The sequence below is a fragment of the Coccomyxa subellipsoidea genome (assembly GCF_000258705.1).
Source record: "Coccomyxa subellipsoidea C-169, whole genome shotgun sequence".
Taxonomy (NCBI): Eukaryota; Viridiplantae; Chlorophyta; class Trebouxiophyceae; family Coccomyxaceae; genus Coccomyxa; species Coccomyxa subellipsoidea.
Window position 1 is genome coordinate 676,390 of NW_005178029.1, and position 23,804 is coordinate 700,193.

At 52.4% G+C, this 23,804-nt stretch overlaps 7 protein-coding genes across 7 annotated transcripts; 3 read left to right on the forward strand and 4 right to left on the reverse strand.

Annotated features, from left to right (window-relative positions):
- Positions 1 to 3,157: 3,157 nt before the first annotated feature.
- Positions 3,158 to 4,828, forward strand: COCSUDRAFT_37619 (hypothetical protein; the record flags this gene model as incomplete). Its single annotated transcript, XM_005645238.1, has 7 exons — positions 3,158 to 3,235; positions 3,355 to 3,453; positions 3,555 to 3,650; positions 3,765 to 3,888; positions 4,003 to 4,093; positions 4,213 to 4,468; positions 4,697 to 4,828. 7 exons carry the CDS (start codon positions 3,158 to 3,160, stop codon positions 4,826 to 4,828), a joined length of 876 nt encoding a protein of 291 aa, XP_005645295.1.
- An 83-nt stretch (positions 4,829 to 4,911) lies between these two features.
- On the reverse strand, positions 4,912 to 6,352 carry COCSUDRAFT_67216 (RNA-binding domain-containing protein). The gene is made up of 4 exons (XM_005645239.1): positions 6,080 to 6,352; positions 5,801 to 5,893; positions 5,472 to 5,622; positions 4,912 to 5,316 (listed from the first exon to the last, which is right to left on the reverse strand). Exons 1-4 carry the CDS (start codon positions 6,124 to 6,126, stop codon positions 5,218 to 5,220), a joined length of 390 nt encoding a protein of 129 aa, XP_005645296.1. The 5' UTR covers positions 6,127 to 6,352; the 3' UTR covers positions 4,912 to 5,217.
- Positions 6,353 to 6,895: 543 nt separating this feature from the next.
- COCSUDRAFT_48393 (hypothetical protein) lies at positions 6,896 to 13,204 on the forward strand (the record flags this gene model as incomplete). The annotated part of the gene is made up of 15 exons (XM_005645240.1): positions 6,896 to 7,073; positions 7,217 to 7,438; positions 7,557 to 7,656; positions 7,875 to 8,031; positions 8,143 to 8,254; positions 8,502 to 8,542; positions 8,973 to 9,163; positions 9,352 to 9,385; positions 9,594 to 9,756; positions 10,182 to 10,359; positions 10,607 to 10,670; positions 10,869 to 10,994; positions 11,371 to 11,503; positions 12,178 to 12,290; positions 12,566 to 13,204. 15 exons carry the CDS (start codon positions 6,896 to 6,898, stop codon positions 12,725 to 12,727), a joined length of 1,974 nt encoding a protein of 657 aa, XP_005645297.1. The 3' UTR covers positions 12,728 to 13,204.
- COCSUDRAFT_48394 (hypothetical protein) lies at positions 13,186 to 15,934 on the reverse strand. Its single transcript, XM_005645241.1, has 8 exons — positions 15,852 to 15,934; positions 15,718 to 15,799; positions 15,542 to 15,632; positions 15,344 to 15,453; positions 15,081 to 15,211; positions 14,684 to 14,848; positions 14,199 to 14,430; positions 13,186 to 14,057 (listed from the first exon to the last, which is right to left on the reverse strand). Exons 4-8 carry the CDS (start codon positions 15,396 to 15,398, stop codon positions 13,666 to 13,668), a joined length of 975 nt encoding a protein of 324 aa, XP_005645298.1. The 5' UTR covers positions 15,399 to 15,453; positions 15,542 to 15,632; positions 15,718 to 15,799; positions 15,852 to 15,934; the 3' UTR covers positions 13,186 to 13,665.
- Positions 15,935 to 17,963: 2,029 nt separating this feature from the next.
- On the reverse strand, positions 17,964 to 20,691 carry COCSUDRAFT_25064 (hypothetical protein). Its single transcript, XM_005645242.1, has 9 exons — positions 20,429 to 20,691; positions 19,987 to 20,208; positions 19,807 to 19,852; positions 19,549 to 19,708; positions 19,187 to 19,301; positions 18,950 to 19,021; positions 18,773 to 18,847; positions 18,529 to 18,633; positions 17,964 to 18,339 (listed from the first exon to the last, which is right to left on the reverse strand). The coding sequence occupies exons 1-9, from the start codon at positions 20,513 to 20,515 to the stop codon at positions 18,217 to 18,219; spliced, it is 1,005 nt and encodes a 334-aa protein (XP_005645299.1). The 5' UTR covers positions 20,516 to 20,691; the 3' UTR covers positions 17,964 to 18,216.
- Positions 20,692 to 20,866: 175 nt separating this feature from the next.
- Positions 20,867 to 22,659, forward strand: COCSUDRAFT_30436 (ribosomal protein S2; the record flags this gene model as incomplete). The annotated part of the gene is made up of 4 exons (XM_005645243.1): positions 20,867 to 21,247; positions 21,529 to 21,764; positions 22,036 to 22,207; positions 22,481 to 22,659. Exons 1-4 carry the CDS (start codon positions 20,947 to 20,949, stop codon positions 22,657 to 22,659), a joined length of 888 nt encoding a protein of 295 aa, XP_005645300.1. The 5' UTR covers positions 20,867 to 20,946.
- Positions 22,660 to 23,262: 603 nt separating this feature from the next.
- COCSUDRAFT_57321 (hypothetical protein) lies at positions 23,263 to 23,671 on the reverse strand (the record flags this gene model as incomplete). The annotated part of the gene is made up of 2 exons (XM_005645244.1): positions 23,263 to 23,458; positions 23,571 to 23,671. 2 exons carry the CDS (start codon positions 23,669 to 23,671, stop codon positions 23,263 to 23,265), a joined length of 297 nt encoding a protein of 98 aa, XP_005645301.1.
- Between the last annotated feature and the right edge of the window lie 133 nt (positions 23,672 to 23,804).

Sequence of the window (23,804 nt, forward strand, 5' to 3'; positions counted from 1 at the left end):
CCCCAACACGAGCCCGCAGAGGCGCCTGGGTGCACCCCAGGCAACCGCGCCCTTAACACAGGGCAGAAACCACAGCACGCCGTCTGGCTTGAAGAGCCCTAGAGACACTCCGCCAGCCCATGTGGGTCCTGTGTCAGGTGAAAAGAATTTGACGCCTAGAGAGGGCAGCGGCGGGACTGCCAAGATGCATGTGGCAAGCAGCCCATCTGTGCCGGTGTACCCCGAGGATGACAAACAGGAGGACGCTTACTTCAGCTTCCGGGCAGACGCCCTGCAGCTGACGCGGCGGTGGCAGAAAGCTGCGCAGAAGGCGGGGTCCTCCTTCTCAGGTCAGACCTGTTACCATGCTTTTTATGGAAATACTTGCTTGCTGTGACTTTGCAGGGGTCTCTTTGCTTGGCCGATTCAATGCTTGGCATGTCTGAGAGCCCTTCTCTTTCAACAGATATTGCCTTAAATGTCTGCCAGAGCTGCTATGCCATGTGGCAAGGTGCAGAAGCTAAGCCATTGTGTCCAAGGCACGAATGAATGGCGCCAGGTGGGGACCACTCTGGAGCGCGCAAATACGCGAGGGAGGCGCGGCTCCTGCGCAACAGCGCTCTGGCGGCGCATGCGGCTGCCGCGGAGGCAATAGAGCGCGCGAACAACGAAGGCAGGGGCCTTGACGTGTGCACGCTGGACCTGCACGGCCTGCATGTGACAGAAGCCATTGCCGCTGTGGATCGCCGGTGATGGGCCGCCCACTCCTCACGATGGGATGTCCACAGTGGTTTCTGGTACTGTGCTCTTTCTGATGAGGAGCACGGGAATGTAAAGGCTAGCTGCTTTCTCCAGCCTGCCTAAATCTGAGTTGAAGTCAGGGAAGTGCCGCAATTCCCCAGAGACTGGAAGGAACGCCCCAGAAAGTGGAACATCAAGGCTGTGCAATGCTGGTGCTGCCCCATCTGTCAGGGTAACAAAAACTGACTAGCAAAGAGAGCATGCAGAACTTGACGGCATGCGATTCATACTGAGTAAAAATTTTAACTCCATGATTTGATCCTTGGTGGATGGAGTCAGTGGTGACTGCAGCAGGATGCTGGTGCAGGCTGCGGCGGCTGGAGGAGCATCTGGTTGGCGCCAAGGTGAGGACTGCAGAGCTGATGGTGATCACAGGGCGTGGTAAGCACAGCAGCGGGGGAGAGGGCAGCTTGGGCAGGGCAGTCGTGAACCACCTGCTGGGCAGTGGACTGCCCCACAGCGTGCGCGGGGGAACAGTCGTTGTGCAGGTCCATGCGAAACGAAAGGGTGGCCGTTGAACGCATGCCAGTTGTTGCACGAACTATTGGTTAATCAGATTGGGTGGAGTCCATCAAAACTATTGGGGTTGGTGTTGAGATCATTGTTGCATTAGCGACCCCGGAGGCCCGGGAAATCATGATAGAGAGAATCTGGAGCCGCAAGTGATCACAGTGGCTTTGGCCAACAGTACAATTGTGCATTGCTATTGCTGGGAGAGACAGCGTCTGAGGGAATACCCCGTTGCCGGGAGCCAGTCAAATAGGCTCACTGTCTATCCCAAGAAGCAACCGGGTTGGGGTTGGCCGGAAATCTATTTTTGGGCGTCCTTGATGCCATGACGATTGACCTTGGCAGATGCTCTTTCTGCAGTTTCTGAATCTATGCTTGGTAATGGCTATTATCTAGTTGTTAGACTGATCTGGGGCATGCGTTCCTGTCAGACGCCGAGTGCTTGAGAGTGCAAGTTGGGCTACTTGTTACTGTCACTAGAGTTGACTTCATGCCTTGGGGCAGCCTCAGTGAAAGGGTATAGGACTTACATGGAATCCTTCACCCCCCTTTTTGACTTAATCAGGCCAAGAGTGGATATAAGAATGTGCATTTTTTCGCAGACTAGGGGAGTTCGTTCGACTGTTGGAGCAGGGTTGTCCCCTACACGTTGCCACGTGATCGAACACCTTGCCTTTGCCCTCGAATTTCAACCCGACAGTGTCCTGGTCATGTGTAATTTGGTCAATTACGGTATAGAATGGATACTTCTTTTGATTGGGTGATAGATTGTTTTCGATCAGAATTACAGAAAGAGAATCCAGACATCGCAAGGCTTTCCATCACTCTCGGCTTATTGGAGCGAAGTTATACAGCCAAGGAGCAGTTGGACAATCTGAATATCGAATCCTTGCAGGTCCGTCTTACTGCGGAAAATGCCGGTCGCATTCATGAAAGTGATCTGTATAGCACACCATCACCAATACTTGATATGCTTTTACCTTACAGGAGGAAATTTCTGCATGTGAGGAAACGTTTCAAGGCTTCGTGGATGACGTTGAAACCCGAATTCGCGCCGAAACTGCTCTGGATGCACGGGTGATGCCAACTACCCTTGCTTCTGTTTACTAGCAGTGCTGTCACCAATTTTTCTCTGATCTGCAGCAGGTTCACCATAGCTCATCAAGCAATATCATATGCTAACATCTTAAATCTTGCAGGGAAAGATAAAGTGGGTAGCAGATCTAGTATGGACCAAGCTGTCTGGCGTGTTCAGCAAGGAGGTGCTGCATGCACAGCATGCATCCACCTTCTGCCAGATCCTGGAGACCAAGTCTGGCAAAGGCAAGCGGCAGCTTGACTGTGCTGGGGTCGTCACCACAGTGCTGGCAGTTTTGCAGCGGCTCAGCCAACAAGTGTGCCATGAAGACCTGCGCAATTGCCAGCTTCAGGTTTGCCCTTCGTCCCTCAAATGTAGTAACCAAGGAAGCACAGAGCCCATTAAAAATAGCCATGAAATGCTGATGACACCGTGGTGACAGGTGTCAGAGGACCATTGTTGGATCAAGATTGGTTTAATTTATGAACGGAACGAAAGTGTGGAGGTTACTACGGACACAGCGGCCAAGAGGGGCCTTGCTCCCAGTGAGGAAGCATGGAGGGGGTGGCTGTACAATGGGGGACATGCTGTGAGCTGCACGCCCAAGGTGTGCTGCCTGATGACGTGTACTTTTGGAGAGTCTTCCAAGGAACAAGATGAACAATTTTGCAGCTCATGTACAGAGACTGTACCGGCAAAATCAGGATCTTGTAAGGCCTTTTACTAAGGAAGTGTGTGAATCCATGTAAAAATAGGTAAACCACTGCTAATTGTGCTTCTCATGTGCAGATGACGGTGACAGCACTGGTGGCTTCATTGAACCCTGCAATCGTAGCGCGTCAGAACACCGGTGTTGATTCAGAAGAGGTGAGACGATCATGATCCAGCCGAGACACTGCATGCATGAATTCTCCTAGTGTGCCTGGTGGACTTTGGAGTAAGTTCCTTTTGAGAAGATGCGGTAGCCTGACAGGTTTTGCCTGCAGATACAAGTACTTCAGAAGCTGCTGCTTGAGGAGATCCGCTCAAAGCACCCAGAGGCAATGTACCCTGCTGCCCTGTGTACCCTGGCAGACCTTCTGGAGGTAATTCTAGCATGCACACGCACCCACTGAATTGTGTGTCTCCATACCAGCCAAATACTGTCCTGCACATCGAGATCCCACTTGGAGTCTGGTAATGCCAGATAGAGGAGCAGGATGGTCTGGACAAAGCCATTGCCTCTGGCTCGGAGCAAGAAGCTGTCGCCAGGTGCACATGCCGCAGCGAAGACACTGCACAGGTAGGCACATCAGCCTGATCAGAACTGGAGAATTCTCTTTCTTAACATAGCTTGATCACGCTTCTGACAGCTGCGGCTGAGAGCTGACCACCGTGACGGTTCATGCACCATCAGGCGGTGTTCAAGCAGGCTATAGCAATGGCAAGAAGGCCTGAGAACGCCAATCATCAGTGGTATCCGTACTCCTATATCTGTGGGTATCTCATGCGCAGAGCAGGGTTCATTCTCCAGAATCTTGGTGAGGCATAAGCTACCAATTCCCTGATTTATTTCTGGTTTCTCTGATACCTGGCATCCTGGGCTGAGAATTAAATGTAAACTGAATGGTACTTCAAGGGTGCATGTTGTGCAGCGGATTGCCAGGAGATGGCCATGGGGTTGCTACAAGATGCAGGGAGATGGATGGGGAGTAATGGAGGCGCAGCAGTGCTCAGGAAATACAGGTAAACATGACTATCTGCCATGCTAGAGCCCCATTGCAGCATGGACCTGTACTTGTGTGCCATTGAAATGTATGCATGCAAGTTCTCGCTTAAAGTGTCACAGAGAATGGGCTGTGCAGGTACACAAGCTCAGATGGGGAGCTATACAAGGACATAGAGGGGGTGATAGAGGGGTACTGTGGGGCGCTGGGCTGGCTGCAAGAGAAGGGAGTTCCCCTCTCAAGCGCCCACTTGGTGCCTCTGCTGGAGCTGTGGGACGGCGTCTGTTGGCTGTTTGAGAACGGCGCCAAGCCGGCCAGCTGGCTGGGCCACGTGCTACGGGCCCTCAAGCTGTTCAATGCTGAAGTCCGTACTGATGCCCTCCGCCAAGCAGAGGTAAGACCATCTGGTTGGTCACCTGCTCATCCAGCATATATTTAGCCAGCTTTCCAGGAATACCAACATGCCATGCAACGCATGAGTGTGCAGAATTATAACAAGTACAGCGTCCAACACTTGCCAAAGGCGATCTGCACTTTTCAAATGATACCTGATCTATCTGATTGGCTTTTTGGTGCAATGTGGGCGTAAGTGGGATGTGATGTACGTGACATGGTGTTGCAGGTAAGCAGCAAAGCGATGGTGAAGGCATCCAACTTGTGGGGTCCTCTGAAACTCGCTCCCATCAAAATGATTTTTGAGGGAGCTGATGTGGAGGCAGAAGCTGGCAGGGCGTCCAAGCGCCCAAGAAGATAGCAGCCAGTGTTGAGGACATCTATGGACAAAGGACTCTGCTTAAGCACTGCCTTGAATTTGACGGCACGATTGTGATTACTGCTGCACTGGTAAAAGTTGTACATTATAATCGGTGGTCCTTGTCAATCATTTCAACTGCCAATGGCTTTGCAACGCAGTTGGGATCTGGATGAACCCTCAGAAGTGTAACAAACACTCACAGTGCCTGAGTCAAATGTAGCCAGGGACAGAGCCGGCACTGCATGCATGCGCAATGGTCTCTAACAGTCCTTTTTGCCGGTGCTGCTAGGGAGTCTATTCAGTACAACGGCATTACAGCCAGCAGCATCGTATCTGGGTCATGTTCCTGAAGATCTGCAAATCAAAAATATTCCTCATGCAGCGCTGGATCATGTCTCCTCTTTCTTTTTTCTTGCATGCTGCTCTCCATCCACCCCATACTTCTCCTGCATTTTCCTGAGCTCCTCTTCCTTGTCCTTTGTGCTGGTCTGCATTGCACATAAAGCCTTCAGTTTCCCAAAACACAGTCCTTCCAAAGATTTGTTCCATGACACATATTCGACGTGTTCTCATCTGTTGCATGGGGAAGTATCACCATGGAGTTGCTGAAAGCTTGATGTACAGCAGACAAGCAGCTGCCTACCTTTTTTGACTGCTTTGATGTGTTGTAATAGAGGACGATGAGGTATCTGTTTGCCACATTGAAGCCTGACAAGTGGTCCACGGCTGTCTTTGCATCATAGATATCCTCATACACCACATATGCTGTTCCGCGCGTCTCTTTGGATGTTCCTCTGCAGAACAAGCCAGCAAGTCAGCAATTTTGTATCAGCAGCAACTCACCTTTGGCTTGGCGCTGGTGCGTTTGAAAAAAAAAAGACCAAAAATGACCAATAAAAATGACCAATAATGACATCACAGATCAGAGGTCAGAAATGAAGAAAGGCTTCTAGGACCACCAGAAGCACTCACAATCTGATCTGCCGCACTCCTCCAAACTTCCCAAAGATGTCATACATCTCCTCTGAGCTGATGTTGAAGGGAAGGTTCCTGACGTAAAGCACCCTGCACGAGGGCATCATTCCCATCTGATGTTGAACAGGACAACCACTGCAAGAATGTTAGCTTGCACAGTGTGGGACCTTGGTAATTGCAACTAAAACCTCGAAGGAAGTAACGGAAAATCCTAAGCAAAGTGCTTCGTATAATCCTCCATTTGACAAAAGAATGCTGGGATGAACATGTCAGCACCTGTTCACTTCAGGAGGTAATCTTGCATTCCTTGCCCTCGCTGCCATGATGGGCTTTGGTGAGAAGTACCCTCACAGCTGAAAATTTGACCACGCACTTGTGTCCCAGATTTGTATCAACCCTTCCAACAAGGATATAATAGATTTCTGCTCTACTTAAAGAGATCCACAACAAATTCTTCTGAACTTGCTTCACGCTCTGCAGGCGATCGAACACAATTAACTCCAAATCGAGAATCTTCCAGAAGTATTTTGCGATTGATAAGCCTTGTCGAAGCTGTTTTGACGAGGAAGCAATGAATGAAATTGAGCTGCCAGTCGAGGGAGTTACGGGAAGTACAGGCCCTAGAAGGGTTACAACCCTAAATCAGAAGTAGCTGGCCATGAATACCAAGCGGAAATTGGCGCTAACAATCGATAGCATACACCTGGCACTTGATAAGCAAACCCACACTTAAGCCTGCTTGTCGACTACAATTCTGCCTAGTTTGATTTCTACGCAGAGCATATGCACTTCCAAACCACCTTCACTTGCTGCAGCTTCTCTGCATAGATGCTTCATGTCGATGTGCAATATAAGGATTCGCCCATGATTCCAATCACTTATATTGGTAATTGAAATTGCCGGTAGTCCCCGTGCGCTTTGCCTTATCAGGGCTGGCTGGCACAAGGGAAGAATTGAAACTCAAGCTGTCATTGGTTCGGAAGCTCTGGTCTTGACGGCATGCTTAGGCACGGAGGATACAAGTAGAACTTTGCTGGGCTGTAACGCTGTATATTGCACGGTTTGGACGACTAACGCTACAAGAGACCAACGATGGATGTTGATGGTGTTGTTGCCCAACATCAACAGCTGCTGTCAGAGTTCGTCGGGACAAGCACGCGGGATGTGACAGACGCATTTTGGAATCATCTTTTATCTTTCCCGGTGCCGCTGATGAGATTACCTCCATCAGAGCTGGAAGCTGCCACTACGTCGTACTGCGAGCAGCTTGGTTAGTGCACTTAGCCTCCTCTTGGAGGCGCATGCATTGTGTCAATTGTTGTGGTATTTGAAGCACAGCTCGAGCTTCAATTGTGGCGATGCATGTACAAAATTAAGACTGCCCCTTGTGAAGTGTGTTTGTATTTGGCGCAGTGCAAAACAACGGCACCACACATCATTTTCAGAAGCTGGTGCACCATGTCATGGAGCTACTGGCGCGGGCAGAGAAGAACCGCGAGAGGGCACAGCAAGCTGCCAATGCTGTATGCTTTCTGCGCATCCTCGTCAAACACCTCACGGAGAACCTGAGCGCTGCGCACCTCATATCTTTTGTGAATGAGGCACCAGCCTCCCATCTGTCCAATGGCACCCCAGGTATCACCCACAACGCTCACCTTGCTTCTATACTTGAACAACATTGACTTCCCCTTCATCATTTCAAGAGCCTTGCATGGCGTCAGTGCAGAAACAATTCCAGCTGTGTGGTTTGCAGGAGGGCATGTTTCTCTGCTTGTCCAGCTCGTTCGGTCGCTTGTAGCAGTGCTGGTTTCAGCGCAGCTCATACAGTCTGCAGTCCCCTCCCCCGGTCCCCCGTGCCTGCCCCCGCCCAAATCCCCTCGCACTGCCAGGCACGTCCTTCAGCCTCCTGCTCAACAGCCATCTTTGTGCCAGCTGCCAATTACTTCACACCAAACTCTGGGCATGTCAAGATTTCCAAAACCCACCTGGCAGGCTGCCCAAGGGCCCCTCGTTTATTGAGTTATAGCCTTCCGGCTGGATGCATATGACTGTACAGTTCTCTGGGCTGCAGTGCGGCCACATATCTGCTGGACTGGGAAGTCATCAACCTCCTACTAGTCATGACTTCCACGCAGCTGTACACGCCAACCGCCACTGCGCAGACGAATGCACACCCCTTCACATCAGCCCTGCTGGATCAGGAGGACCTCGTCCCTGCTCTCCTGCAGGTGTGTACCTTGGTCATTTGATCATCTCTGCCTGGAAACTGCAAATTTTTGTTGTGGGGAGCTGCTGCTGAGGGAAAGATGGACTTCTGCTTAGGGGAGTTCTGTGCACAGGCGCTCCTGCAGCACTTCATACAGCGGTGGCCCCTGCCGAAGGGGGCGCAGGTCTACCAGCCTCCCGCGGACAGGCAGCGCAGCGTCTTCAGGCTCGTGCGCAGCGCAGCGGGTGTGAAGCTTTGACCACCTTGGAACACTCTGTCTCGTATTTATAGGCGTTGAGGCATACGTCACTTGGTGGACTTATCTTTGGAGGGTGGTGTGATTAGCGTGTGAAGGGCCACCAGTTCATCATTTCCTGCTGTTGGGAGGGCCTGCTGCTTGCAGTTCTGTATCGAGCAACTGGTCTCCAGGAGTTTCTGCGTGCATACACGTGACTTCAAAACGAGACATGAATCTTTTGGTCTGTCATGCAGCGACGGTGCTGTGGCTGCCGCTGCGCGCGTACACGTTCCTGGTGCGCAGCTCGCCATTGGAGGCGGCCGAATCGCCGCTGGGAGAGGCGGCGCTGCTGCTGCTGCTGCTGCTGCTGCACCACGCCCCCTCCGTCGAGTCCGGCCAGCACAACACCTTCCGCCGAGCCTTCACCGGCATGCAGGCACGCCCTTCTGCACAGGATTGTAGTGGCCATTAGGAACAGGCACTGCACATATTCCTGGTAGTAGAAGGTTTGCAACGATAGCTACAGCTGATGTTACAGCTAGCTTCAGTTCAATAAGGGGATCCTCTAGAGACAGATAGTAAAGTCAAGTCTCTTCTACCTGATATATTTCTGATGTGCTACCGTCACAGAAGTTCTGGTTCAGCTTGAGCATTAGTGCTCGTGCCGCATGTTGACTACCTTTGGCAGCAGTACAGTATAGTGACCAATGGATGCCTGGTTGCAGGATGCAGATGAGCAGGGCAGCGATTCAGCGGCGGAGGCCGGATTCAGCGGCGGCAGCGGTGTGGCGGCGGTGTCGTTCTCGGGCCTCTATGAGGCGCTGGGGGCCTCGCTGAACAATGAGAGGACGGCGCTGCTGCTCTATGACTCGCTCCATGCCTGCCTCAACTTCCAGAACTACGTCCTTGTGCGAAGGTACACATCCACCCTCCACCTTGCCGCATGGGCATGCAAAACCTGGATTTTATTCAGAAGAACAGGTTGGGAGTGGAAGCTTTAGTGGTGCTTGATCAGAGAATGGATCATATCACCTCTGCACTGTGATGTGCATAAGTGGTACTTGGCATGATCTATACTCTGAGGTGGCTGTCTGTGGTGTGCAGTGACCTGGAGGTCCTCCTGCTGCCACTCCTACATGTGCGCGACTTGCCTCTCTCCTGTCATACCTGCACGCAGTCAATGTTCTGTCTACGTCCTGCTGTGCATGTGCTCTCCTGTTGATGTGGCTCCACACAACCAAATGCCATGATGCATCCTTGCCCGTGCGTTGCAACTTTGGTGCCTCTGATGTCCATCAGGTGCTGATTGGACATCAATAAAAGTGAAGGATCCTACTGGTGTGCAGATGCTGTACACTGCGTCGGGCCGCGCACCCTCCCACCTTTACATGCTGCTCATCATATTACTCATCCTCACCCAGGACGCCTCCTTTGCTGCCAACGTGCACAAGGTCCAGCTGACTTCCGTGCCCTGGTACAAGGAGCGCCTCCTCAACCGCACCTCCCTGGGTGCGCCGTCCAATCCATTCCCATATTTTGTTATGTCTGCTTGCCCGCATCAGCTGCAAGGAAGAGCGAGGAATGCCCTCCCATGCATGCATTGCAAGCCCAAGCGGCATCCTCCAAATAGACCTGCACGGAATGCTCTACCAAATTAGAGACTTTCTCCTGGTGTCAGACCTCCCCTGCCTCTGGGCACTGGCCAGTCACCAGCTGGGATAGACTCACCCACTTTGCACGAGGCACTCCAGAAAGATGTGTCAAAAGGACAAGGAGAATTTAGGATTTGAAGGATCTTGAATTGGTGCAACCCCCACGGCATGCGCAGGCAGCTGGGAAGGACGTCCGATCCTCGAGATACTCAGGAAATTGTGAAAATGACTTCCCCAAATTTTGACTGATCTAAGTGATGCAATGTGCCGCGGCATGTGCAGGCAGCCTGCTGGTGGTGCTGCTGCTGCGCACGGCGCACTTCAACCTGGCCAAGCTGCGCGACGTGTACCTGCACACCAACACGCTGGCAGCGCTCGCCAACCTGGCGCCCCACGCCGACAACCTCTCCTCCCACGCCGCCCAGCGCCTCGTCTCCCTCTTCGACATGCTCGCCCGCCGGTGCGCGCCCCTCCTTGGCAGCTCCCACCTGGCTGTGTTGTTCAGTCCGGGTCACTGGGTTGGGTCCTGTAAGGATCATTTTGGCTCCACTGCTGCCGTTTGTTTGTCGAGCTTGAGTTTGGTTTGCCATGCAGATGGTCAGCACAGTAAAGGGTGTGTTTCGGCTGGATTTCCGTTGCCCCCGCTCTGGCAGTCATGTGACACATTTGGCAATACCACTACTGTAGCTGACAGCAATGGCTTGCAGGTACCAGCGGCTGCAAAGGGTGGCTGCAGAGGGGCCAGGCAAGGGACGCGGGGACGAGCTGCAGGTGGGTAATCGTTGAACTTCCAAGTGTGCAGCCCTGCGTGGGTAGGAACAACCTCACATCACTCTGTCAGGATAGAATCAGGCAGGTTGTGTTGAAAAGCAGGCATCAAGGTGGGTGCACAGTGCTCTTGCCTCGATCAATTCTGATTCAAGAACATGGCGGTTATTCAAGGAGTGCATGCATTTTGGCTGCTCGCAGGTGTACGGCGATTTCCTGCGCATTGTGCTGGAGGTGCTGAACTGCATAATCATCACAAATCTGCCGCAGAACCCGGAGCTCGTCTACGCGCTGCTGCACCGCCAGGAGGTCTTCATGCCCTTCAAGGTGCGCATTTCCGTTGCTGAAGGTGGTTAATGATAGATCTGTTGTATTAGTAATTACCCTCTCCCCACGTGCCTTTAGAGGCGGCTGCGGCAATGGATGTCGTGCTGTCAGACGTGTGCTTGGGCATGCGCCATCAGCCTCAAGGCTCTTAGAACTCTCTTCAGCCAGCAACAATTCCTGAACTTGATGTTGATCCGTCAGTAGGTCCTGCTGAGCTTCGGGAACGCCGAAGACCGTGCAAAGTCATTCTGGACAAATCCTCGTCCACTTTTGCACTTACCTCACAAGAGCCACTCGACTGATCTAAGTATTATAATGGGCTGGTCAGCACTGCTTGGCAGTGTTCGAGATGTAGGCTAATTTAGATGTGGTGCAGGAGGACACGGTGTTTGCAGAGCTCGTGGAGAACGTGGTTGTGGCTATCAAGTACTTCAACGACAAAGTGGAGTCGGCACGCCAGGCTGGCGGCTGGGACTGGAGCGTTGAGAAGGTTCTGGAGGTCGTCAAAGGTGGGACCTCTCCCTTCCCAAACGTGTATTGTCGGGGGAATAGTAGACACGACAGCTCTTTTCAGTGGTCTAGATGGTATTGTGCCAGCAAGGGGCTTTAAAAATGGCTGCGGTTGCTGCCTGCTGTATGCGGTCTGATGTGAAGAGATGCAGGGAGGCACGTTTCTGGATAGTGTCAGGCTGCTAGTGAGTTCTGGAGGTGGTCAGAAGGGGTGCTCGGTGATGACACTTGAGTCACAACAATCTGATGAGACTTTGGTCGGTACTCATCCCTGATGAAACGACAATATCATCTTTCGGGGCTGAGGGCGCATCCTCTAGACCACACTTCATCCTCTGCACGTGTACTCTCTGCTTGCCTTGACCCCATCCAATATGCGTGAGCACAGTCAATTCAATCGCGGCAGGGTCCGTCCCAAAGACTGCGCATGTGCAGATGTAGCTCTTCATGCAACAGGTGCAGTCTGCAACAAAAAACAAATTTTGAATTGTCCTTGCTGGCGCTTGCACTGCCTACAAGTCGATGCATCTGCTCCCGTAAAAGGAGGAATGAGCGGTGGCGTGTACATAACAATAACAATAATGGTGGGTTGGTGAAAAACACGATCACTTACTGCAGCTGTGTTTGCACAGTCTGCTTTGTCGTACTGAGAGTGTGTGTGCTGGCCTGGCAGGCAGCATGCGGGGCTGGCGCGCGGACAAGCTGCGCCGCTTCCCAGAGCTGCATTTCACGTATGAGGAGGAGGCCTCGCCGGAGGACTTCTTCGTGCCCTACGTCTGGACCCAGGTGAGCGTCCTTCCACCCATCTTACTGACTTGGGCCCTCCTGACATATATCTTTTGCTGCCCATTCAAGCCTACCGTGTCGGGTCTGTCGGGTCTGGTGTCAGGCAGTATCATACTTTGCAGTCATCAGCAAGTGTCAGGCCACAGGCCCAAGGCAAAATATTCTGTGCCGCGCAATGCGGCACCCGGTGCAGGATGGCTGATGTGCATGCAGGGTTGCATTGATAAAGAAAGCTGGAAAAAGAGGTTGAAACCGTGAAAGAATTGTGTGCGCAGGTGTGCAACACAAGCGGCATTCCCTGGAACACGCAGGCGATTGCGCTGTTCTCTCCCCTCAGCGCCACAGTCTCCGCGGCGAGCCTGGAGGCGCAGGACTCCACCGGCCTCACCTCGCGCCTGTCTGCCAGCAGTGAGGTGCTCGTTGCCAACGGCGTGTGACATCCGTCAAGGAATTCAGGGGGTACTAAAGACTACCAGGTACTCCTCAGTAGTCTTCAGTACCCCCTGAGGGGTCGTGACCAAGGGGCTGTGAAGCAAGTTGAAGAGAGTCTCTTGAGGAGCCATCTTACTGGGAATGCTGTGGCTTTCAGCCGCAGTCAGGGGATCAGCTGTTCGGGTTGAGATCGAACATGATGAAAGTTTAGGCATTTCAGGAGCGGGTTTCTGGCAGGGCACTCAGAGTGATCACGGGATTGAGGATCAAATGCAGCTTAATGTTGTGGATGAGCTACAGAGAAAGGTGTGACACAAACATGCATGCAATGGCTGGTGGCTAGCGATGCAGGCGGCAATGAATGTGATCTTGATAAGAGTAAGCCCGTTGTAAGGGTTGATGATTTGCGTGTACTGTATATGATCCGACTGTGAAAAAGAGAACTGGAGTGTTTTCCCTTTTGTAACCATTGTGATTTTATTACATGGCACCCGTCTTGTTTGCATATTCAAAACTATGGCTATCAAGGCGTTATGCCTGGCCAACCAAGCTCTTTGCCAATGTAAAGTCCGACTGTACGTACTAAGCATACTGAATATCCTGAGTATACTAAATGAAAATCGCACTATAAGAATAGCACGTATCGTCGCAGTCGCAGCGAATTACTTTCCCATTCTCAGGGACTACTTTCCCAATTGGGAGGCTCTGGATGTCAGATGCCTCAAGAGCTCTGGCTATGCAGAAACGCAGACTATCTGCAAAGCAATGTACAATCTAGATCTACATGCGCGATGTCTGTACAACATATTTGCCACTTGTGCACAGGGGTTACTTCCACTCTACAGGCTAAACACGTGTTTCTCAAAAACTGTTTCTGTCTAGCTATCAACGCGCTGATCCTGCGACTCTAAACACCCTCTAGTCACGCCTGGATCGGCAGAGATCAGAAGATGTCTGTCTCTATGAGGGTAGCAAAGCCCTGCTGCTTGGCAGGCTGCACCTTGCTCCCACCGCTACCCTTGCTCCTCACAAATTCACTGCCCTGGCCCAACTGCCGCGCACCCTTCTCAGAGAGCGATCCGCCGGGCCTTATGGCTGTTCTTGCAGGCTGCCCTGCCTTGACGGGCTTAGCAGCTGGCAGCTGCTGCCTGTTGCCAGCACCTGCCGGCAGCTTCCCGGCAGCTGCCCCGCGCCTGCCGGAAGCTGCAATTGCCGCCAGCGCCGATGCGCTCAGTAGCTCAGGCTTCCTACGCTTGGCAGGGCCCTCTGGAGTCAGCGGCTGTGGCGGCCTCTTCATAGAGCTCTTCCCCTGCTGCCCCTTCTCCTTCAGCACTCCTGCCCCACGAGCCAATGCAGCCGGTGGCTTTGTGTTTCCCCTGTTGAATCTGCCAGCCAGCGCTCCAAATGCTTTCTGTCCACGATCTGCTTGGGACGGCGCCTTGCCAGGTGATCGGGCAGGCCATTTACTGTCTCGACCCTGCTTCCCGGCCTGCGCGCAGGCTTTCCTGGGCTCCTCAAACCGCGGCATGTGTGTGAAGCGGTTGTCGGTGGGTGCTGGCAGGGGAGGTGATGTCATCGCTGAGTCAGCAGCGGGAGCCACTTTTGTGGTGGGTGGATCGCCAGGCAAGCCCAGGTCGCATTCCACAAGCAGCAGGCCCCTATGCGTTTCTGTGGATGCCCACTTGGCAGGTGGCTCTGGCGCAGGTGCCTGCAGGAATGCAACCGCGTGACTGGTGCTCTTCTTTGAAGTCTAGTAGGGAATTAGTGCAGAGGAATTTAATTGTCCTGCTGGCCAGGGCAGCCTGCAGGCGCCTTCTTTGCGTGCTCGTGTATGCTCAAAGCTACACACAGTCCTTAGGACTGGAAAACATGGGAAAAAGAGTGTAGGTAGCCAAGAAAGGAAAGCCAGGGATCCAGCTGAGGCTCTTCTATCCTGAAAGCACGAGCGATTGGATGCTCACCGGGCGCACAGGCCGTCGGGCGGGCCTGATCATGGGCGCTTTCTTGCTGGGCGCGGCACGCATGCCCAGCTTCTTGAGCAGCCGGTGCCGGGACCTTGGCGGCGGCGGCGCAAGACGGTTACCAGCCCCTCTGGGAGCTTGCCTCCTAGGAGCGTGCTGGATCACCTGAAAATCCAAGCAGTGCATTGTCATCTGAGTGACCTCTTCTTTCAAAGCATTCCTCCTTGCAAATGGCTGTTGGAGAGCACCAGCATAACGTCACAGCTGAGATACACATTCTGATTATGGGAGCTGCAGTGTTATCCCCAAGGGGCAACCTTGCAGACAAACCCTCACAGTATCCATAATTGATGTCCAGGTTGAGCACATCAAGTTGGACACGAGGCACGATACATGCCTGCAAGGTACGCCTATTTTTGTCCTCAAGACACTCTTCACCCAATCGTTTCAGCCGCTGCCCTAGAGTCCGAGTGTGATCCTCATACTCCTGCAGCCTCCATTCATACAGCGCTCTCCAATCTATGCTGTCTGCAGCCACACAGTTGTAATAGAATGAGCTGGGCTGACTGTATGGCAGGAGGTTGTGTCTGGAAGTTGTCCCTGGGGCACATGCATGAACTGCTGAAGGGTGTGAAGTCCATTGAGAAGCGGTGTCCTTGCCTTCATCGGTATCTTTCTCTTCTGTAGGTAGCGCCTCGAGGCCAAACCTCTCCATGATTACTCTCTTCCAGAATGGCGAGATTTCTGCGCCAATGTCCCGGCCACCCAGCCTGCGACACGGATGGGTTGAGATGCTCACAAATAGTTCTGAAGGGTATTCCTGACTTGTAGAGCCATGATGGCGGGCATATAGCGCACCTAGTCTCATCCTCGATACGAGAAAGCTGCTCCGCTGAGCAAACATCAAATATGCCTTCCACCAGCACCAAAGGAACATCGCCTAGGTCCCCTGAGCCACGAGAGATGCAGTTTAGCGCGAATGTTGCGCCTAAACAGCAGGATTAGAGAAGCAGATCACAAGATCCTGTACACACCAAGCCAGTCGCGATGGCTGACAAGCGTCCGATAGCACAAATGCTCAAGACGTGGGGGACCGTCTTGTCGCCCTGCAGGAGCCTGTATCCACTCCTTTCTATCCATCAATCAGGCGGTGATAAGCAACGAAGACCTTCCAGTTTCACGCAGGTATGCGCCAAAGAATAAGAGTGCTGCCAGAGTGCTGCGCAGCAGCACCAGGGAGATGTACCCCATTCCTGAAGTTCAAGGGTTATACTACGGGCAAAGAGAAGGAAGACTATGGCGGTGTGGGCGCTGGACCTTCTGGGGCAAACACGCTCACGTCATGATGGTGCTGAGCTGGTGCGGGAGCTGGAGGTTTTGATTGAGAATCTTCTGCTCCTTGATCTTACATCCTCATGACCTGTTGCATGCTTTAAAATCCACATAAAGAGGTGATAAGACCATGAGCTCAGGAGTATTGCAGGAAGGAATGTGGACGTAAGGCACTTTTGTATCAACTGGATGTTATTCCAGTGCTCCCTGTAGAGATAAGTTCGTAAGACCTGTATAGTCTTTGGAACGCATCAGAGACATTACTGACAGCTTTCGGTGGGAGATTGGCTGATATGAGAGAACAACATTTGCCAATGTCCAACAGCACAGATCTTGAGGATTGGGAGAAGGTGGACGATTTCCTGGGGAATTCCACATTATCATCTTCAACAGTTCATGAAGGGCTGTCCAGCAGTACAGCCCGGCAGGGTCAAAGTCGTGGACACAGCACTTCCAGGAGGATGAATGTCCACAAAGGCACAGCAGTGCACACGACAGCTGCAGCTCCTGCTGTAATGGCACGATCACCAAAGGTAATTGCCACTCTATTTGACAAATTTAGTAGGAGTTCGCGAATGCTTTGGAACGTCTCTCCAACTGGGTGCACTTATAACCCTCGAGACGGATTGCTTGCAACTGACAACTTGCTCTGCTCTGCAGATCTGGATAGCAGGGATCGTGGCCCTGTCAGTGTTCTGGTGCATGGTCAGCCTCATCGCGATCTGGAGGCTTGAGAAGCGCCTGCCCTCAGAGATGCAAGAGCAGCTGGAGTTCCATGCATCCTTCTCTGGGCTCTGGCCCCGATCCCAATCAGGTGTTGATCTCTGCGCAAGCGCTGGTAGTGCAGTCCTTGTACAGCAGGTGATATTATAGCTGGCTTGCTTCCTGCTTCATGGGTGAGGAATGAGTGTGGTCTCTTTTTGCTGTTCCAGGGGCTAATGACAGCAGTACTGGCATGCACCTGCCTTTTGCTGAGGCGTCAATGAGCCATAAACACAGGAAGAGGACACCTCGGGTGACAGGGGAGCAAGGGGAGGGACAGGAGGAGCAAGATCAGGCAGAAGAAAACTCTGATGACTCATTATTCTCGCCTGCAGATGCAGACACTGATTTCTTGCAACAACCCCCCTCCCTTGCGACTGAGGTGAGAAGAACCTGCATCTCGTCAGTGCTCGGCTGCAAATTGCATCATTCCGACCCATCAATGCTCAATGTGTGCCTCACTTTCTGTGCTTTGCTTGCACAGTGGGGTTCTGAACGGTGCTCACAGCGCAATGAGTTGGCAAGTTGGTAGCATTGCAAATGTGCAGCTTGTGACAACACCATTGTATTCCTGAGGATGTAGCAAGTACACTTGAAGACTAGTACTGTATTTCTCTGTGGTGCAGGCAGATGATGAGGTAGCAGATGATTGGTCAATTTGGCAGCCTGCAGTCAGTGCTCTCAAGGCCGTCTTCTCTGCAGAGCAGAGTGATCGGCACATGCTTCGGGGCCTTCGTTCTGTGCAGACTTGACTGTTGATCTTCTGGACACCACCTTAGGCATTCTATGTTGTACACAGTCGTTGGCATAGAATTGCTGCTTTGGGAGCGCCTTCTGCAACAGGCCTGATGCACCTATTCGTGCTCATTATTGTTGCTAACATTGTTGGGCAGCAGGTGCTAGACACTTTAAGCAGGCAGATACGGCTCTCATGCCAGATCTTTTGCACGGGCCCTCTTCGCTTCTGAAACCTTTGGCAACCAAGTTGCCATCATCTATTGATTTTGCTTTACTGCTTCTGCTCACGATATGCACCATTAGGTGGGACACAATTGTCTCAGGTCAGAATGTAAAGCTGATTGCTTGTGCTCAGGCTCTCAAGCTAAGAGCACATTACTACTTGTGTGTCTCAGGCAATTTTTGGAATGTTGTAAGTACATGCCCATATCCTGATGAAGTACAGTTTGGACCAGATCCACCTTAAAAGTAACCACAGCTTTTGATATTTCAACTTGGCAGATTGCAACGACTAGCAACAATCAGCTTTCTGAGTGAGTCATGCATTTCAGGCTCAATATGATATCGTTGTCTATAGTCGATCATATATGGCATCAGATTGTTCTCCTGAAGCATGCCTTTCGAGGATTCATCAATTGTAACAGAATCTTTGCGTCACAAGGTTTAGAAAAAAACATATACAAATGCAGAATGCTTAAAGCTCAGATGCCAATATACAGCGTCCAGCCCATGATGACAGTCCCAGCTAGCACGCCCTGCCCTAGCCTCCAGTCATCCTCACACTTCCTTGCCTCTGGCCACAGCTCCAGCCCACATACAGAGATCTGCATAAGACCAGCCCCTTCACGGTTTTATTCACACCTTTTTTTAGGCTGAATGCAGGTGACCTATATTGCAAGCTTCCAGCAAATCGGGCATGCAGCAACGATGATTTCTAGATGATTGACACCGGGCAGTTCAAAGTGCAGCTCAGACTCCACATAGCAGAAACACAGATGAAGGCAACTGCGTACCATTATTCCGCCGACAAACGCAAGCATGTACTGAAGCAAGTTTGGTGTCAGGAATGGCTTGACGAACAATAGCGCTATCAGCGCCCCGACCGGTTCAGACAGACCCTGCAAAAGGGATGCACATTTGAGCTCTGCTCTCACCAATGTCAATTCAGGCCGGTAGAAAGAGTTGCATTTAACCAGACGAGCTCAGGGAGTCCACACATATGTTCAACTCCAGAGCAACATGTCAAGGGGCACGCACCGATGCCACAGCAACACCCATGGCCTTCCAGCGGCTGCCTGTTGCAGCAAAGACAGGCGCCGCCACAATGACACCCTGCCACAGCCGGCTCACATCATCCAGCGTGCCAATCAGATGTGCAGATACCTTGCCATGGAAGTTATTTGAAGAAAAATCATGCAGAGGTGCATTGCCCACCTCAGGAATGTTGTGGACGGCTATTGCCAGCGCCATGATGGCTCCAAAGTCTGTAAATGCCGAGAAGGCCACCTGCACCCACACTGCACAAATGAGCCTGCCCATTACTCACTTGCACTCCCCAATACCATGCGCTGCTAAGATTTCCAGAACTCAGCACGGGTCCATCACAAGTGGCTGTGCTGACAACACGAGCCCAAAGTTGCTGGAATTGGGGGCATAGGAATTAGGGGTCACCGCAAAGCCCTCAGGCATGTTGTGCAGCGTCATGGCGAGCGCCATGACGAAGCCGAGCCGCAGCAGCTCCGCCGACCGCAGCTTCTCGCTGGCCGCCGCCCGAATAGCCGCTGCCCTGACCACCAGCAAAGCACAGGCGCTCAGCCCTGCACGCGGACTGCTTTGATGTGCTTTACGTGCCTCTGAGGCAATAGGCTATTGTAGCAGCCTGAGCCAGCACAAGCGTCTCCATTCATATCCCTATGCCTGTTGTTGCATGCCTCAGTCCCATTGGAAGGGCATCTGCGGAAGCTTGCGGGACCACACAACATGTGAGAATGGGTGCATCAAGTTTGAGTTCTGCTGTGTGTGTGTGTGCTCACTTGGCAGCGGTCGGTTGAGCGGCAGGAGCATCGCTGCTGGGCTTTGAAGATGGGGATGCTCGCTGCGAAGTGCTGGGTGACAGCCTCTCCCTAGGGCTGTCCTGCACCGCTCCTGAGCCGCCCTTTTCTGCTGACACGCTCCTCAGCAGTGCACCATTGCCTGCAACTGCCCATTGCATCTCATGCCAGCACACTTCAAAGAGGAGGAGTCCTGCATGTAAGCGGTAGTCGAATCAAGCACGATTCACCAGGGGGTACCTGATCTAAGATGTTGCTTGTCTTCATTCCCTGTGATGCTCTCCCCCTGCAAAACATCACCCTCAATAAATGGGGGCCCCAACAGTTGGTGCAAGCTGGATTCTGCCCAGCTCAAAGCAGGGTGTTCCGCACTACCAAATACGGCCGAAAATCAGAGGCTGGTCAATCCATTGGACTGACCTCTGAATCCTTCTTGTCATGGTTGTGGTCCACAAAGTCAGGCAGGAAGGGCTGCAGAAAGTAGTACAGGGCCACTCCTCCCAGAACAGAAGCAGTGATGCTCCAGAAACCGTGCTCATAAGCATTCCTAATGTACATTTCGGCCGCGGACAGCGTAAACATCACGCCTATAGCCACTCCTAGGAGGAAGGCAAGCAAGCCAGGGCCAGGCCGCTTGATGATCTGCAATGCACAAGTTGGCCTCTCTTCAGGAGGCTTGCATGGTGCTACCTGTTCTCTATATTGCAAAGAGATGTATATGCTGCCCTCTTCTCCAGCACTGACAGACAGTGACAGGACATGGCTTGGCTCTGTGTTATCCTCTGATCCAGCAGCAAAGCAGGAAGCAGCAATCGCTATTGCATTGCGTTCGAGAATATACTGTGAAGGACTGTTTATTTACCGCAATCGCCCCACCGATGGAGGTTGACAAGCCTGCCAAAGTTGAGAGGAGAAGAGCATGCTTCTCTTCTGGGCTGAAAGAGAACATGGCACCTCGACTGTGGAGCTGTCACCAACAGTCAACTACACATTTTGACACCTCAGCATAATTTGTTATTGTAAGTTCCTTGACGATCCATAACCGATTAGGATGGGATCGGTGAAAATTTATTCAATCAACCCAGCATCTTGCGTTCACAAATAGTTCTTGGTGCACTGTTTACTTATCTTTCTTTGAGGTTATCATTGATAAATTATCAAGCGATGGTCCTGTTGTTCGGTGAAGTCTTGCTGTGTCTGTGTGCCACATTAGGCACACTCGAGCTCGGGAGGGTTTGAGAGGTGGATAAATGTATAGATCGAGGGCTTGAGTTGGAGGCGGCTCTGGTCATTTTGCTGAGCGTACTGTGTTGATCCGTGCTGTCTATCAGCAATCCTTCACCCTACTCAGTGTGAGTGTGGTGTGGGGACAGCGCAAACATGGCGTTGTCTCAAAGGGAACAAGATATCCAGCTTATGCTGGCTGCCAATGTGCACTTGGGCACAAAGCAGTGTGATTTCCAGATGGAACGCTACATCTACAGGAGGCGGCAGGATGGCATCTATGTGATTAATCTGGGCAAGACATGGGACAAGCTGCAGCTGGCTGCTCGCGTGATTGTGGCGATTGAGAACCCACAGGATGTGGTGGTGCAGTCCGCCCGCCCCTATGCTCAGAGGGCTGTGCTCAAGTTCGCACAGTACACTGGAGCAAAGGCTCTTGCGGGTCGCTACACTCCAGGTGTGCTCGCTTGCCCTGGCTAGTACCCTCCCTGGCATAGCATTTGCGATCTATATGGCTCTCTGTTTTTCTAAATGGGATCAGTATTCAAGATTCATACTTATGGAAAGTAACACAAATGTGAATGTATCATGCACTAATTTCCTCCAACGCTATATATGGACAAAGGGAGCGTGTGACAGAAGCTATTCAGGACCCTGGTGGGGCCACAGCAGTCCAGTGTGATTGCATCAATCGTTCAGGCTTCTTGTGTCACTAAGCACCACTCCGTCTCTGCGCAGGCACCTTCACTAATCAGATCCAGAAGGACTTTGAGGAGCCGCGGCTGCTGATTGTGACAGACCCCCGCACGGACCACCAGCCCATCAAAGAGTCTGCCTACATGAACATCCCCACCATCGCCTTCTGTGACACAGACTCTGCCCTCCCCTACGTGGACATCGCCATCCCCGCCAACAACAAGGCCAAGCACTCCATTGGAGTGCTCTACTACCTGCTCTCGCGTATGGTCCTGCAGGTGTGGGCTGCTCGGCGCTGTCAAGTCCTGTGCATACATACATCACGCAGTTGACATGGTGAACTGCCTCTGTGGGGCAGCATGCTGCCCTTGATAGCATGTGACTCGGTCTCTGGCTATGCGAATGTGGTGTTTCGAAGGCAAAGACTGCACGCTTTTTTTTCAGCATGCGTCAGGACTACTGTTTCGCAAAGTTGACATAGACCAAACTGTGGGCCGGCAAGTTTGTCATGTGCTGAGATTCTGACAGAGCAAGCTGTGGTGCGTGCAGATGCGCGGGACGTTGGCGGCTGGCCAGGCATGGGATGTGGTGGTGGACCTGTTCTTCTACAGGGAGCCCGAGGAGACCAAGGAGGACGGCGAGGAGGCCCCCGCTGCCGACGCATTCGGAGGCGTTCCCGAGGCCGGCTACGGCGGCGCTGCTGGCCTGCCTGCTCCCCAGGGTGCGTTCCCACAGCCGTCATCTCAGATCATCTCATGACAGTGTATGTAAGGGCTTGGGAACTGCTATGTAAAAAGAAAGGTTATCTGCCCATAGATGCTCACTCTTTTGAGTGCCTGTAAGACATTGTACAGCTACAATGGCAGATGGAGCAGCTTTCCTGGGACGTATGCTCTGCTGCACAGATTTGATGCTGAGCGCCGTCGACAATGTGCATTGAGCTTATTCTGTGCTTGCTGGATCTGTCGCTGAGGTTGTGCTTGGCGCTGCCCAGGCGTCTCAAATGACGCTGAGTGGGCTGCGCCTCCGGCAGCAGCGGCTGCCCCTGCTGCTGAGTGGGACGCTGCTGCTGCTCCAGCGGGTGGTGCTTCCTGGGACGCGGCCGCCGCCCCCGAGGCAGCCCCCGCGGCAGCCCAATATGTGGCACCGCAGGAGTTCGCCGCCGGTTACTAGACAGTGCTGTGCATGCGGCATCAGGCGCTTTGTTTGTACTGCCTCTGCTGGGGATGTTCGGTGCCTGTAGTGTTCTCACATGCTCTATTGTTGAGAAGGCAATGGCTCCAGTCACTGGCTCTGTCAGTGGTGCAAGGAAGCCTGTCAATAATGCCACATCGAGTGTAAATGTGCTCTTTAGCATCTGGTATATGGTGCCAGCCAGAAGTGTAAGTAGATTTTGTTGTCACATGCGATCCACATGTTTCTGGTGCACTGGGCCAGACTTTTTGCTAACTCCAGTCACGAATTTAACAAAATACAAGGAAGTCACAGCTCTTTTGCAGCATCTTGTCAATGAGTTGCATGTCAAATCTATGCAGCATGCAGACACCTTCAAAGAGCATGCATCACTGTGTGCACTTGAATTGGCTGGCCTTATCAGAAAATCAGCAGGCCATGACATGAGTGCCAGCGCTCAGCACCCGGTGCGGCACCGTCTAGAGTATTCATCATGTTCCCTTCTTGACTTTGGTGGTCGAGCAACAAAGAAATACTGCACTTCTGTCTGCATTTTTTAAACATCAGGCAAGCATGCTGTTTATGCGCATGTGCATATCAATATCAGCTGCTGCGGGACATCAATTGCTGGGCCAGAGCTGGGCTAGACTGAAGCAGCTCACGCAGTTCCCCCTCTACTCCCTTGAGCCCCTTCTCCAGCGCAGCTTTGCTCTTTGTCAGCCTATCCAGCTCATTGCTGTAGGAGACCTGCTTCTCATTCAGGTTGTCCACGATCTCCGCTCGAGGCGCAAGGAAGTACCTGCACGCATGCATGCACAGATATTTGCAACAAAGTAGATGTGTGCACGAGCTACAGGAGCCCCTAGCACTATGGATGGCGCTGTCTATGGGTGATGGAAGCTTGGACTCACGCTCTTCCAACCGTCCTGTATGTCCTGGCTGTGTGAGGCACTGTGCCCAGCTGTTCAACTGTGAGCGCTGCTCGCCTCCCATTGTTGGCCAGGACTGCCATCTGCTGCTGCACCTACATGGAGAGCAGGAGAATGCGGAATGCCTTAGATTGAAAACTCACTCATGCCCATCACAAAGTGGGAATACTGCAGAAAGGGTATGCACGGCGAGTATTGCAAGGGCCACCCACCGTT

Excerpts from the sequence above, each read along its gene's own strand:
- COCSUDRAFT_48394 (XM_005645241.1), bottom strand. The coding sequence starts at position 15,398 with ATGGAGAGGTTTGGCCTCGAGGCGCTACCTACAGAAGAGAAAGATACC. Across the intron at positions 15,212-15,343 it reads AGAGAAAGATACCGATGAAG|ACAGCATAGATTGGAGAGCG; the intron begins GCAAGGACACCG and ends GTGTGGCTGCAG. Across the intron at positions 14,849-15,080 it reads AAAATAGGCGTACCTTGCAG|GTGATCCAGCACGCTCCTAG; the intron begins GCATGTATCGTG and ends TTGGATTTTCAG.
- COCSUDRAFT_25064 (XM_005645242.1), bottom strand. The coding sequence starts at position 20,515 with ATGTTCTCTTTCAGCCCAGAAGAGAAGCATGCTCTTCTCCTCTCAACT. Across the intron at positions 19,709-19,806 it reads CAAGCAACATCTTAGATCAG|GCAATGGTGCACTGCTGAGG; the intron begins GTACCCCCTGGT and ends GGGCAGTTGCAG. Across the intron at positions 19,302-19,548 it reads GCTCAACCGACCGCTGCCAA|GGCAGCGGCTATTCGGGCGG; the intron begins GTGAGCACACAC and ends GCTGGTGGTCAG.
- COCSUDRAFT_67216 (XM_005645239.1), bottom strand. The coding sequence starts at position 6,126 with ATGGCAGCGAGGGCAAGGAATGCAAGATTACCTCCTGAAGTGAACAG. Across the intron at positions 5,623-5,800 it reads GGAGTGCGGCAGATCAGATT|AGGAACATCCAAAGAGACGC; the intron begins GTGAGTGCTTCT and ends CTTGTTCTGCAG. Across the intron at positions 5,317-5,471 it reads CATCAAAGCAGTCAAAAAAG|ACCAGCACAAAGGACAAGGA; the intron begins GTAGGCAGCTGC and ends TGTGCAATGCAG.